Source organism: Daktulosphaira vitifoliae, unplaced genomic scaffold, assembly GCF_025091365.1.
Source record: "Daktulosphaira vitifoliae isolate Bord-2020 unplaced genomic scaffold, ASM2509136v1 Scaffold_3, whole genome shotgun sequence".
Classification (NCBI taxonomy): Eukaryota; Metazoa; Arthropoda; class Insecta; order Hemiptera; family Phylloxeridae; genus Daktulosphaira; species Daktulosphaira vitifoliae.
The window spans coordinates 6,545,787-6,562,243 of record NW_026099574.1 but is presented as its reverse complement, the minus strand read 5'-3'; the positions used below and the strand labels follow the sequence as shown (position 1 = coordinate 6,562,243).

The window sequence follows — 16,457 nt, the reverse complement described above, 5'->3', positions numbered from 1 at the left end:
TCTTTATTACAAAATGTTTGAAACATTATCGCATGTTAACTACAAGTGTTCGATGGTTAGCCAAGTTAAAAGTGATAAAAATGATTAATTAGCGTGTTTCTATCAACGATATCATATTATTATAGAATATTCCATGTTAGGTTTGATAATAAATGCACATATTCACTATTACTTATTATAACATGTTTTAGATACACATTTTTATAATTATTTTTAATAAACTTAATTTTACTACTAGTTGTTTTTTCATGTTAGTTACAGATACTCATTCAAGTGTTAATAATTTTCATGGAAAAAAAACGTAAAAAGATAATGTTTATTTCCGTTGTTTACATAATATGAGTATCATTGGATAACTTAAGAAAATCGTAAAAAAAAACTAAAATTCAACAAACTTTAAAATGCTGTAGAAATGTAACTACTAAATTAAAATTAGAGTTTTTTGTATTAAAATATTTCTTTATAACTTATCTATAAAATGGCTATCTTCAAATCTTAAAAAAAAATATTTTTTGTAATTGTAAAAAAGAACATAAAATTTAATTTAAATATAGTCCTATATTGTAAAACTTTATTTAAAAAAGTAAAAAAAGGTTATGTGGATAAATTTTATGAGTTGTCAGTTAGATCTATTTCACTCTCTATATAAACGCACGTACTTGAAAATAGGTATTGAAATATAGATAGTTAGTTTAGAAAAGCATAAATATTATTGTGAGTAATTAATTAATTCCAACAATATCACAAAAAAAAAATTTTAAAATCATGTTATTATTTAAAAAAATGATTTATTGAAAACTGTGGAAAGTGAATAAATTGTATTTAACCTTGCGTTTGTATTTGTGATTTGTACTCAACATGTTTATAGTCTTATTAACTTTATGTTTACCTTGCGCTATTATCAGTAGTCATCTTAATGAAAAGAGATAGTACTTAACGCTGAACAAATAAACAACAAATCGTACCTTCTTACCAGTACCGACAGCCTGGGAACCATTATCATTGGCTTACTATGCAAACAAGCTGTTGTTATTCCTTGAAAATCTGTTTACTGTATTCAATTCATGCTACGATCAAGTTTCAGTCAGCCATGTAAATATTAAGATACCATTATTTACACAATTAAGGTGGTAAATGTTTGGTTAATTTCCCAGTTAAGTTGTAAATACTATTTAATATCTGAACAAAATTTTTTATTTATACAATGAAGTGTTATCATTATAGCATGTGCAATCGCTAACGATAGTGCACTTGTTCAAGTGGTATTATCTTTGTATGGCTTTTGGCATTTTCTAGAAATACTTTATCAAAAACATAATACCTAAGGTGTAATGTAGTGGATAAGACAATTTTTCTTTGGGTTTTCTCTGTATAGCATTTTTGAGGTTTTAGTAAAATAAATGAGTTAAAAAAAACTAAATTCCAGTTTATTGAGGTCGCAGCATATTTAAGAAAAGTATAAAATAATTTTAACAATGATTAACATAACTATCTTAAAAAACGCTTTAATGCGAATTTTACAATGATTTGTGTATTTGTAATTTCACAATTTCTATGGTATAAATTTTCATTCAAATATTAAATGCTTATTAAAAATAACATTTGTTTGCTATTTTTTTACTTCGACGGTTGATTTCTCATAGTAAAACATTCGTCGTAATGAATTTTTTTTTTATGTTGAAGTTCCTTTCAAAAGCTTTAATTTGATATGGGTTAGACAAACGCAGACTTTTCGGAACAGTTTCAAAATTCGAGTTAAAAAAAAAATGTTTAAATACGCAGTAAAAGAAAGCTTATTGTTTCTAGTAAATCTTATTAAAATTAGAATCATTGTTATTATAAAAAAGTTAAAGTAGTTTTAAAATTCAGAAAAAAAATATTGGAAATCATTTTATACGGTACATATGTATTTTTGATACATTTTTCTAAATTTCTAAAATTGAGAGAATTTTTTCCAATTTTAATCTACAATAGGTTCAACTAGATTATAATCAAGTTCTTTTGACATATTGTTCATTAAAATTGGTCCATTAAGAGTAATGGATAGACATAAAAAAAGAATACATTATGGTAAATCAAATACTTTTTCAGTTTCGATTGAGGCTAAATGTATATGAATTTCATTGAGTACAATGAATACAATAACATAATCTTATATTCTTGGATTTTTAAAATCATGGAAGCATGGTAATTGAAATTATAGTCAATTTTTTATCAACTTCAAAATCTAATAAATTTCAATAACCTAAATTTAAACTATTTTAGTTTAGATAATTGGATTAGATGGATATTGAAATCGGCTTTATTATAAGATATTAACTAGAAACATTCAATATCATACTAGAGTATTATAATAATTTAAATATAGAAAAATATCGACATGAAAATCTCATAATATATTACTCTTTTGATTTACTCTTAAAGTACATATTTTTTAAAATCAGATAAAAATTTATTATGAATATCTGTTTGAGTGCATACTTAGTATAAATTTAAAAATTGAAAAAATCAGTGAATTATAATAGTTATAAAAATTACAAATTTTTATTTGAATTGTATTTATCTATCTTATTCATTCAAAACTGGAGAACGGAATTTACCGTTTAAGACCTCATTAGAATCACAATGGTTAATAGAAGATCTATAAAGATTTTTAGAACGCTATTTTTTATAATTCATCCATCACTTGTTTAATAGTTAGCACACATCATAAAAAACTATTTCCACAATTGTCAAATAGATTTCTTTTTATATAATGAGCGATCCCCAATAATTTTATCACGAAGAAGTAAAAAATTAACATATATGTTTCGATTATTAACTCTTCATTATAAAAACACAAATTAGTAAAACTGATTTTCTTTGACTTTTTAAAGATATTTTTATATTCGAATTTTTTAAACGAAATTTTAAAATGTGGACCCTATATTACATAGTTATTAAATTGAAGAATTTTTTCTCAATTTAAATTAATCATGCCTTTTAATATTCGACATTAAAATAAATAATATATAACCTATAATTATCAAATTTAAATCAGTAAAATTTCAATAGTATATAATTTTTTCACTAACTGTAATGTATAATAGTCTTAAAACAAATGAATTATAATTTAATTAATTAACTATATGGTTAATATGTTACGTCCGTTAAAATTTAAGTGGACAATAACTAATTGAAATAATTGAGTTCCTGAAAATTAAAAATGTCTAGTTTGATTTATTAGTCTTGATATATAATAAAATAAACTTAATAAATGATTGTAACACCGATTAACATGTTTGTACAAATATTTTTTTAAATATAAATGATATTAGATTTTTGTAAAATTTGAAAATATTAGTAATACATAATTTTTTCAACATTCTAATTTTTTTGTATTAGTATTTTTGTTTGATGTACTAAGTGCTTTTAATTTTTTAATATAACATCTATTTTTATTTTATATATAAAATATTATAATTATTGATAAAAACAGGAATACCAACATATTTTACCATTAATATTTTTTAATTTTAAATCAACAAATTTTTAATGGGCCAAGAATGAGTCCTGATAATATTATCAGGGGATCATTTCATTATTTCTGTTAGCGTGAGATCTTTTTAGAGTCAATCAATTGTTGTTAAAATCTCCAATTTCGGAGACACTATTGCTTCTATGCTGTGTATACGCGTATTCCTTTATTTATTTATTAAGATGAATCCCCTGAAGTTTTTGATTTTCACATATTAGTTCTATAAAAATTTATAAAATTTAGTTATTTAAAAATGTATTTCTAGTACTTGTGCCTGTATTTAAATAATTTTCTCTTTAAGTATTTAAATACATGATTTTAATAAAATTTGCTTAGTGTATTCAAATACGTAGCTTAAATATATTTTAAAAGCGTCTTTAATATGACTGTTTATTTTTCTGATAATTCTTATAATCGGCTGAGATACTCATCATAATCATTGTATTGGAAAGTTGATACTATAAAAAACTTTTGAGTTAATATCTTTCAAGTATAAAATGATTGCATTTTAACTTGAAAAATCATAAACTTATAATTTATTTAAATTTAATAATTCATTTTTTTTTAATCAAGAAAGTTTGTGTTTCAATTCGATTTGACGAAATATTTTTTTTTTTAAGGATAGCGTTTTAGACGGTATTTTATACTCAATAGGAGGAGGTTATTTATGATTAAGGTGCTTTTTTAAAAATATGGTGTGAAAAATGAAAAAATCTTTCATATACATAACCGTTTAAAATTTTGTTGTTAAAAAATTAGTTGAGCAGTTAAGTAATGTTAATTATCTTTATAAATCTTAATTTTATTTTCATCAAAAATAATAAAACTGATATTCAATTGCATTTAGATGTACTTTTATGTTAATTAAATTGATTAGTGCAGTGTTAAAACATCTACTTAAGAAGTGTATCATTTATATCTAATGCACATGTTAAACTCTATAACATCTGTAGTTATTTACTTAGTTAACTAATTTGTTGATTTGCAGCATAATAATGAATTTTAAATGATAATTTTGGTACGGATTTTCTGAAGTATTACTTTATTTTTTGGTACAATTTTGCCATGTAATATTATACAATAAATATTATTAATGTGTTACCAAAAAAGTGAACCGTTAATATTTATTTGCGCATTAGTATGCATATGTTTATATAAGTGGACAATTTAGACGCGACCATTAATGACTACACATATGTGCTTCATTATATCTTATCGGTAGCATTATACTTTTGAATTCATGTTCGAATGAACGCATTATTGTAATTTATTATCTCACAATGTTCACTGACAGACTTTAACAAAAAGGTAGATACAAAAAATTAAATTGAACTTATTTCTAAGTATTCGTTTTAAACAAAATTGCCTAGTCATTGGAAATATATATATATATATATATATATATATATATTTGAATGGTTTTCATAAAGAAACTGAATTTCGTAGCAAGAGATGCAAAAAATTTAAATAATAACGTAACTCATTTAAAAATAATTTAAATTTTATCCAAGTGTAAGATTCTAGTTAATTTGCATTAAAACTTTTTTATATATTATAAATTGTGTCAACATTTCAAAATTATTGAATAACAATATTTATAAAATTATAGTTTTATCAAAATAGTAATAAAACATATTCATAAATATTTTGTATTTTTATGAAAAATAATTATTGATAATAATTTTTAACGACGGTTAATATGGCTTAAGATTTCTTTGTACACCATATTTGTTTTTACAGGATAAGTTTTTTAGCAATAAAAATAAAGTTTAAATATTTTTTTAATGTTTAAAAATGATACGTAGAAAATAAAAAGTTTAGCTATAAACAATGTGGTATCGAATACATCTAAAATTATATTTATAAGAAATTTAATAAAATAATTTATCCTTGAATTATTACAGAAGAATCATCTCAAATTCATATTTTCTATTTTAGTACATTACAAATAAAATAATTAACTTATTGTTTAATGAAAAATTCTTTACCAATAATCATAAGAGGGCATGGATATTTCCGTGAAAATATTATTTTATTCATTTAGTACAGAGTAGAGTTAATAATCAGCTAAAATAATTAATGTATTAGTAAAAAAGGAAAAGTAAAATTTATGATGTCTTTAGCTGTGTTTCTAATGAAAAATTGTCGATTTAAAAAAATAATCCTTGTCATAACTTAGCTTGGACATTTTTATTTTATTTCAGGTTCATTTTGGATGTGTGTCACAAAATCTGCGCATAAAAGTTAATTTGATATTTTGTTATCACTAGACGGTGGTAGCAATGACCGTTTTGAAAGTCAAGTCAAATTTAACCACTGGACACGTGTGGGAGTCTAACGGTGAATTTGGAACGTGTGTAATCCACAGTTAATACTGTTGTGCGAGGAGGTTTAAGTCGACCGCCGGATTAACGTTATTACTATCATTACGAAGGTAAGTTCTGGAAATTCGTTTGGCTACAGATGTAGACGAGTTTAGAATACGCGCCCGTCTAATCCAATTCAAAATCCTATAAACACTTCCTCGGATACCTAGCGGTTCAGGATACTATAGCACCCTACGGTAAAAAATGCAATAGTACTATTGTATTCTGTTAAAATACTAAAAATATTTTGAAAAATTTGTTTAACTTAAAAATAATTGCCAAGTCGAAATAATCAGATAATTTTTTTTTACCTTCGTATGGTCTACAGATTTTGGCTCAATAATTCGAGATATACTTGAGTTCCTCACAGTGTAGTAAACTACACTGATTAATATAAACATTAATCTCAGTATTAGTTTAAAATATAGTCGTTTATCATAAAATATTATTGATAAAATTGCAATGAAAAATTTTATATTATTTTTAAAACTTTCTCGAACTAGCTTTATAAGCAAATCTATTGTGTATAACAAACGTGCTGTTTATTGTATACAAGAACATTAATGATATCTCTTATACAGCAAAATCCCGGTCAAACAATTTCATTGATAGTGTATTGTGCTTCCAAACAATAAACATATACTAAATGTAAGTACCATGATGATATTTTAAGCATATCACTTAACACATAACATGAATTCTTCGCTCAAATAAATGCCGAATAGTTTCAATAGATATCAATAGAATCTACTAGTTAATTCTACAAAGCATTCCATTCACTCTTCGTAAGAAGAAAATAGACCATCGTACAGTCTGCAATTCATTAGACGCATTAAAACACATTATAATACTTTGATCATAGTACTACTTGTTCTAATATAATGGATTCAATACAAAATTAGTCCTGTTTGTTGAAGTTTCAAACTTTGTTTTGTCTAAAATTATGTATTATTCTCGTAATATGTATTGAACAGGGTAAAGTTTGATAGTATTAACTAAATCAATTGGATTTAACTAACTTTCAAATTCAAAGGTATGTATGTATATGTATAATATATTAAAGCGTATAATGTATTTAAATAGGCCAAGTATTAATGCCCAACAACGAAGCTGTTCCTTACTGAAATTCATAAAAAGTTTAATATATGTGATATACTAGAAGAAGACACGTATATGAATTTAATAAAAAGAATCTCATTGTAGATAAAAACATGTAGTAAAACTTTATCGTATCTAATTTTTTATATCGAGTAATATTAGATACTATAATATATTCACATATTTTTTCAAAGATTACTGCTTAGAAATATTCGTTTAACAACATACAAAAGTTCTTTTATAAAGTAAAAAGTGTTGCAATAAAAGGTAAGACAATGTAGAAAATAATTATCCAGTAAAGCATTTTTTACCAATAAAAATAAAGGCAAGGCGATAATAAATGATTTGTATGTCTATATATGATTTTTACTTTTAGCATTTTTTGTTGGATGATTTTTCATTTTATAGAAAAATTGATTAGAATTTTTATTTTCATGACAATAAATCCTATGAGTTTTTCAAACAGTAACTTATATAAATTTGATGAATGATTCCTACTCTTAACACAGTAATGTGTTTAGTAGAAAAATAACTCCTTAACAAGTAATTGGATAAGTGAAAATAACTTTAACACTATGAAACTTTTGCAGTTCTGTTATTATGTGAATTTTTTTTAAATGTGTAATTTTCTTTGAAAAATTACAGAAAAAGTTATATTTTGTAAACTTCTAAAAAACAATTTTACTTGTTATCATTGTAACGTCATTGTCGGCAATAGCCAAAAAACTACAAAAAGAACCATTACATATAATAGTTCTAGAAAAAATTTCTTATCCTCGGAAACTTTTTTACAGTTTTTTAACTCTAATACATTGTTATGAATTAATATTGTTTGTGTGTTGTATTAGTAAATACGATTCATTTTTACACACAAGTTGTGATAGATATTCAAACGACTGTGGTAAATATTATAAAAAATCGTGATTTATTGTGTTAACTTTGATTCCAAGGATTGAAATATTAAATTTTTCTTGACTTTATATTATTATTTTATGTTTTTCTAGTATGTTTTTGGTGTATTCATTTCAAAGAAAATTTCATTAAACACATCTGTGATTGCAGATTGATTTCTATTAAGGTGGGGAATGTGTCATATCACACAAACACCTGCGTCTCGAATTTCAAAAGTTTTTATCAAGTTGCTTGGGTTGACAGACTAAAAACAAGGGAGAGCTTATCCAGAACTAAGTAACTACGAGCATACCTCTCCGTGGCCTATTTATGGTGGTTCTTTGACACTTTTGAAAGCAAAGGTATAATAATCAAATTCACGATTTGTTCGCCCGATAGTTGTAATATAAAACACAAAAAATTACGTTTTTAATTTGCTTAATTAGTGTATAAAGATCAATTAGAATAAAAAGATAATTAGAACTGTGGTAGAATTATTACAAGTTTTTCAAGAGATAATTTAATTTCTAAAAAGATTTTTTTAAAAAAAAAAGTTTTTATAAACCTGTGTTTTTGTTATTTCGAACCTGACTACAGGAATGGCGAGCCGTTATAATGTTAAACCCTTTGGCGTGTAGTTACATTTCTTCCATTGCGTTTTGTGTAATTAAAAAAATTTCACGCTGTGACTTATACAATGACAGGACTGTGAAGTCGGAACTGTTATAATGATAAAATTTCATTTCATGTTTTAGTAATTATAAGTGAAATACTTAGTTTTATCTTAGATATTTAAATAATAATGAGAATATACAAAAAATGGTTACTATTTATAATAACATCATATAAAGTTAGTTAAATTATGATGTTTCTACTGCATTGCCGTGTTAGTCTTTTATCACATAAATTTTTTATTTTTAAAGTTTTGAAAAAAAATAAGCTTTTGGTAGGTTTAAGGGCAAAACTCTAGTTCATGGTAATGGCACCTATAGTTAACAAAGTAGATAGAAAATTTACAGTGAAAATGGTTAAAGGTAAGGGCACATTCGAACGTTAGCCATGTGTACGCGATAATCCACAGATGGTGGCATTTGAATATTTTAACGTTATTTTTTCTCGCCTTGTGTGTTTTCCACATCTCGTTAACTCGAAACTCGCCTTTTCTGTGGCAATAGTCTCTTCACAAACTCCAACAACGGTTGAGATAAAAGCATTGAGAGAATTTGGGAAAACTTTGTGGTTTTTTAAAGAGGGGTCAAAGAGATGAACGATCGATTTGTCAAGCAATAGGTTCACATGCGTAAAAAACTTGTCGTATACACCCATTGATGTTTTTTTTTTATTATTTATGTTATATAAGAGAAAAACTATTTTATTAGGCTTTATTAAAATAAAAACCTAAATTACATTTAAAATATAAATTTTATTAAATAAAATAAATTTTATTTAAAATAAAAACCTTTATTTGTTAAAACTTATAATTTTTCATTTATAATTTATGAACAATAAATCAATACAAAAAATAATTAAATTTAATTCATAATAGGAATATGCAAATATTATATCTATATTATTTCTTATTTAGAAAAAAAATTTATTTATTTTTTTGTCAATTTAATAATTAATGTATTTACGTTGAAGAAAAATAAATATTTATTTTCATTTTAAGTATCACTATTTATTATTTGTTTTGTCTATATTGTTTGAATTAATATTATTCAATCTTAATTTCCAACCTAATGTAAAAATATATAATCTTCTGTTTCGGTTTGAAATTAATTAAGGCTACTTATTAATTAATTAATTTTATGGCTTAATTTTTATCCCAAAGGCATGATAAGGGCCTTTTCAACCTTTGATAGTTAAGTAACATTAGAATATTCTCTTTCTACTGAATTTCAAACAAATCTTCTGTGTTCTATTGACAGGACATAGCAAAATAAAGTTAATTCATGTAATACTAACCTAAACATAAGTCAACTGTACACGGAGAAACCAATAAATAAACGTACTTGAATCAAAGGTTACTTGAACGTAACCGTAGGATAGGATCGTTTCCAGACCGTTAAGAACAAAGTACTTTTTGTGCTTTGATTTACTTATACACATATATTAAATGTAAGTAAAAGATTAATCGCGAAGTACTTATCAAGTTTTAACCGAACAAGAAATTAGTTTTAATTGAGAAACCACGATTGACTTTTAAAAATGTAGACTTAAATAAAAATATATTTAAATCAATTTAAAATGATTTACACGTATTTACTTATAGAGACTGTGAAATTAAGAAACAATATACTTTTTGGGTTGGGTTACTGTGAGTAAAAATAAAACCGGAATTATCTAGAACATTGTTTTACTGACTCTTGTTTTAGAATCATAATAAATTTTATTTAATTTTGACTTAAACTTAGTTCAATAAAAAGTTTTAATTTTAATTATGCGATAATACAAATATTTATCGTTTCATAATGATTAGTGTCTTGTTTATTTGGTTATTTGTAAAGTTTTCTGATAACCTTAATTTAAAGTATATATATATATCATTCATGTAATGATAGATATTAAGTGTTATATATGTCTGCAATGTTATTTAAAATATAACATTATTAACTAATGATGTTATGCGGTATAACATTTGTATAACATATACAATGATTGTGGTTAGGTATAATTCATAGAAAATATAAATATTGATTTCCTATTGCAGTAAATTCAAGAAACATCGCACTGTTACCTTAAATCTTGATTAGATTTAAGGAAAATTAAAGAGTTGATAGAAGTTTTAATACTAGTTAAAAATCAAAATAAATAGGGTTTTATACGATTTGCTGGTTAGTAAAGTTTATCAAAATACTATGTGATTGCTATTGATTTACAACTTCTATTACGATGTCTTATACACTGCGCGTTTAAAAATTAGCCATGCTTGAAATAAATTCATTGAGGAAAAAATAAAACACTGTTTTTAATAGAAAAATTAATTGTTGATAAAATTGTCATAGATCTCAATAACTGATGCATTTACATCAATGGTTGTGTGTGGTCGAAAGCAATATAAATAAAATATTTCTTTTTTGATGTATTTTGTTTAAAATCATTGGTAAATAAAATACATTGTATGCGTGACTCATACTAATTATTTTTGATAATATTAAAAATATCGTGGAACAATAATATATAATTTAAAATTATAAAGCATTAAATACAATAAATTTTGTTTATAAAAGAACATTTTCATCTAAAAAAGAACACTATTAAAATTAAATATAAGTCTATTTTTATATTAAATTTTAGCTATATATTAATACTCAAGATAATTTTGTCATATAATTATGTATAGTATAGAATTATAAAAAAAAAAAAAAACTTACTCGTATCCACTTAATATGTTATTTAAACCCACGTCTCTAGTATAATATATACTAGAGACGTGTGGGTTTCAATTGTAGTATTAAATAAAAATGGGCAGAATTAATTAAGATTAGTTTCATATTAAAATCAATAATTTATAAAATATATAAATTATATAATAAAAATTGATCACATGTGGCTAATTAATTAAATAAAATTATGTTTCTCTAAAATTTAGATTATCTTTTAATTTTTAAAATTTTAAATATTAATATACGATTATAGAGAAATTTTATTGTTTTATAGATTACGTTAATAGTTTTTAATATGAAAAGGTAAATAATAGTTATTTTTAAAAGAATAACATTAAAATGAAACAATATGTTTTGTGAAACGCGTTTTTGAAACTGTGAAACTTTTACAATTTACATGTGAAACTGCAAATACAGCTGACTACAATTGTGTGAAATAAAACCTTATACATATAATACCTTAGCGCTTAAAAAACAAAATGTTTTTTTACTTTGCTCTATGCCTTATTATTTCACGGCATTGTCTTTTTATTGCGTATTATGTTGATACCGATTTTATGTTTGACTATTTTCTTTTTTAAATCGTACTTTAATGATACATAAAACAAGGATCGAAAGAAGATATACGCGACGTAAAGGTAAAAAGTAATGGATAAATGTCTAACTCGAACTTGCCATAATAAGATTTAGTGTCAACAAAAACTAACATACTTAGAATTTCTGTAAGATTATTGTTGTATTATACGCAATATGTCTAGATATTATACTTGGATTAAAATTTGTTGTATGCGTTAAGGTATGTGCAATAAATGTATTACTGTAGTATCATAAACTCAATAGGTGTCTATAAAACATCTTATGAGCCTATAATACTATACTACACACGCTATATTATACCCACAGACTTTATAAATGAACCCACTACTTTTGCCTCGTAACTTTTTCTATCGTGCATCGTAATGTTTACGACCATTTTGGACGTGTAGAGAAAAAATAAATGTTTACATTGATTGTATCTAAGTAAACTACGAAGACCACGTGCGCTGTCTTGTAAAAAATGTCAAAATGCACTGGGTTTTAAATTAAATAGTTATATCCTTTACGATTCATAAAATAGGATGAGAAAGTTTTTCAGGTTGTGCACGCGGAGGTGTCCGAAAACATATCCAGATCCAAAAAATCAGCAGCATATAAAATTCAAAATATGGTAAATTTTCAAACATTTATTTATTAAATATATCGATTCTTTTAATTGTTTTAATTAAACATAAAGTTTAATTATTTAATAAAAGTATATATTGTGTAATTTAAAACAATCTAATTCTTCTTTATTATATTATAGTATACCATGACTAATAGGAAATAGCTGTATAGTATACAATTTTTCATAAGAGGTTTATTTGTGAATATTTAAGTTTTACAAAACTCTCTAATTATGATATTTTCTCAATAAGAAGTGTTATTTTTACGTTCATTATATACTATAGAGTTGAAAAGCATAAGTGTCGTTCAAAATTGAATAACTGTGTTAATTTTGTTCAAGTAGCTAATTTATATTTTAAATTATATAGTATACTTAGGACGAATAAAAAATTAGACACTTTCAAGGCTTATTTTTTTAAGTACAAAAAAAAAACTCTTTTTTCATTGAAGATTTTTATTTTAATGTAGAGTACCCCACAAAGTCCTGACATCTATAATACTTTTGATCCATAAAATAATTGGTGTTAATTATTTTTTTAAATAATTTTTACAGTCCAGGACTAATAAAAGTATATACTTCTTTCAAATAGAAAAAATTAATTTTAATCTTTTAAAATTCTAATTTAGTAACTTTTCTTACAAAAAAATTCGATAGATTCATAATAACAAGAGGATAATTAGTTATTGAGGTACGAGTATTTTAATGCATTAAGTGGATATATACTACGGGTGAGTACAACTCGTATTTTTTTTATAGTAATAATATATTAACATTTTTGAAAAGGATGGAGTAGTATAATGTTTGGTGACGCATCATTTTTATCATAAGCACAGATAAGAATTATTCTATGTTGCGCACTTCGCTCGCCTATAACTAAAAATTATAACAACTCATAAAGTAATATTACAATTGGGGTATTGATCTGTTAACATTTTATTTAGATCATCCTTAATTAAGTAGTAAAAATAATAATTATACGTTCCTATTTAGCTATGAAAAATTACCCCGAAATTCTACCCTTAAGATTAATTTGTTCTTGCGATAAACTTGATATTTACAATGGTTTATAAAAACAAATGGAATTTTAATCTACAAATTTTTATAAATAAATCGTTTTGCAAAAATATGGGGGGTAGTATACTTAATAAATTACAACGTATACCAATTCTACATACTAAAATGCTTGTAACTCAAATAGTACTTACCTTAAAGTTTTTTTTCTTATTACAGATAAATGATAATAAATTTGATTTTAACGTAGCCAAAACTGTTAAGTTATTTAAAAAAAAGTAACATAAAATATTCGCTGAATCAAAAGTTCTTAAAGATGGTGTGACAACTAAACCAACCAAGTTGATTTTCTAATTTTTATTTCTACTTCTTTCAATTTAACTTTAAAATAATAATATGTTTGTTATCTTAGAGAATAAATCTAAATGGTCTCCTTGATATAATTTTAAATAAGCATTTGAGCTGTACAATATTTGTTATTGAAATAAATGTCTTGAATAAAATATTGTTTAAATAAAAAAAAAGTAATTACTTAAAGATAATTGTAATTTAAGTTTTCTGTTTCTCTACCTTTGTTAAATGTTTGTATGGCATCTGTTGGTAGCCATTGTCGCCAGTAATATCCCAACTCGGTATAACCGATTCGTTGACCAAGTAAAGCACCTGGATCGTCGTGTCCTAATACTGGGAAGACAAATTGACTGCTGAACGTGTGACTGAGCAAATTGGTAACATTTTGAATAGCTACTACACGAGCAGATGCATCATTTACATCCAATGATACGGAATCCCTGAAAATACATACATTTAAATAACAGAGTTGCTTTTGCATATACTAAAATAATTGTTGAATTTTTATTGATCCTAGGTAAATCTATACACTGTATATCACTTTCAATGAAACTGTAGTGAAATGTTTTTTAATATTAAAAAAGTTGTTTGTATGAGTTTAAATTAAAATATTTTTATATTTACCAAATTCGCCCGTATAATTTAAGTTAATAATTTATATTTATTTAAAAAATTTTAAATGGAAATACATGATAACGTGTATTTACATTAATTAAATCTTTTATTACAATTACATAATACTATTCATGGAAAATTAAATATTTTATTTGGACTATAGCTTAGTAAAAGAAAATAATTGAACCTTAGAAATAGATACCTTGTTTTAACACGAGTTTTTTGTAAATCCAACTAAAATTAATATAAGAACAATGACTAAATAGCAAAGGAGAATGGATTTTAACAATAAAAACGTGAACTACTTTTAACAAACAATAATTATGCTGTCGTAAATCAGACAGAAAATTTCCAATGGGTTTATTTATAGTTGTTTACGATTGTGTAGAATACTAATATTAAGGGTAGGAATTAGATTTGGCATAGTCCAAGCTGGTATGTTTTAAAATAATCACGAAAGGGGCGGTAATAGATTGGTTAAATAAATGGTAGATTTCACCAAGGTAAAAATTTGGATTCTAGAATTTCAATAACATAGTACAAAACTCAGTCACCTTGTATGTAAGTACATTTTGGGTCTCGTCTTTCAAACGGTTATCACTGACATTGGTAGTTTAGTTAAATGTTTTAGTACCCAAAAAACATCATAAATACTCGTGCAGAACCTATATGTACTTACTCGTTGTTAATAAATAACAAGGATATCGTATAAATGTTACTGGTAATTAATGCAAATTTATGCAAACAACCACGTGTAGTTGTAAGGTGAGAGCTTTGATGGTGTGCTACCTTACGCCCACTGGCGTGACTATCGTATCTGCGAAATTAAGACAGCTAATAACAAATGCTTCAGTCATTTTTTCCTTTTCTATTCATTTTTGTGTTTTTATTAATACAAAATGGATAATGTTTGATGAAATAAAATATAATAATATTTTAGATGATTGAAAAAGTACAGGCGAAGCTCAATAATCCGGCAGGATATAATACTACCGAACTATCAAATATTATCAGAGGTTATATGTAAAATACACAATATAAAATTTATAACAAAAAAATGATGTAAAAGATAAATATAAGGATGAAATATTTTAAAATATCCAAGGATTTTTAGATTTTCCCACTACCAATATTTTGAGTTCATGAGAACCAAATGAATTTTGACATAAGGCAGAAAAGTTACACGATGCTTACAAATTATATTACCTGTGTCTTTTAATTCAGCTTCCAGAAAAAATTACTTTCGTCGGCGTTATAAATCTGATCGGGTAATAATATTAGCTTTTAAACAGTTTTATAAAAACTTTTTCTGGAACAGTAAAATCACTGCACTATTGCTATTCTTAGACTAAATGTATTATTTTTTTTTTAGACATCTGATTATTTTATTTTTATCGCACAAAGTTATGATTACAAATTTTTTAGGGACTAGTACACAAACTCATTAGATCAAATTATACAATTATACTATATAATGGTTATTTAAATTACGCATTGTACTTTAAACAATGTTTACAGTTTATATAATAATATTGATTGGGTTGTTCAAGGACAATCGAAAAAAGTGCCTGAATGTCAAGAAAATGTATGTTATTTATAACTGTGACAGTTTAGAGTTATAAATTCTGTCTAAGCATTTCTCTTTTTTAATTCTAAGAAACAAAATGAAGTTGAGATAATTAAAAATAAAAATTAAAGAATTTTTGAGTCAATGAAATAAATAATTTTCATATGACCATTATCGTACTTCAATACCCAAAATTATCACTAATGCAAAGCAAATAAAATAATAGTTTCATAATATACCTTATAATTTATGATAAATATAAGAACATGCCGATTTTTCATAAATTATTAGAATAACTAGACAATTTTTATGCAAGTACAGCGTTACCATTAGATTATCTCGTTCAAAATATTATAGTTATTTAAAAAGATTTAAATTTTAATGGAATTCATCATGTCTAATTTGTTTTATTAAACATTGCACGAAAGAAGTAAACTAAAAACTTCAACTG

At 24.5% G+C, this 16,457-nt stretch overlaps 1 protein-coding gene across 3 annotated transcripts in view; it reads right to left on the bottom strand.

Moving 5' to 3' along the window:
• LOC126902970 (acid sphingomyelinase-like phosphodiesterase 3a) overlaps positions 1-16,457 on the bottom strand; it is an 87,089-nt gene that overhangs the window by 18,397 nt on the left and 52,235 nt on the right. For all 3 annotated transcript variants that reach the window (XR_007703384.1, XM_050680800.1, XM_050680799.1), the window contains one exon: positions 14,044-14,264. Coding sequence is in view for 2 of the 3 variants with exons in the window: in XM_050680800.1 (XP_050536757.1) it covers positions 14,044-14,264 (221 nt within the window). In the remaining variant the exon portion in view is untranslated. The remainder of the gene's footprint in view (positions 1-14,043; positions 14,265-16,457) is intronic.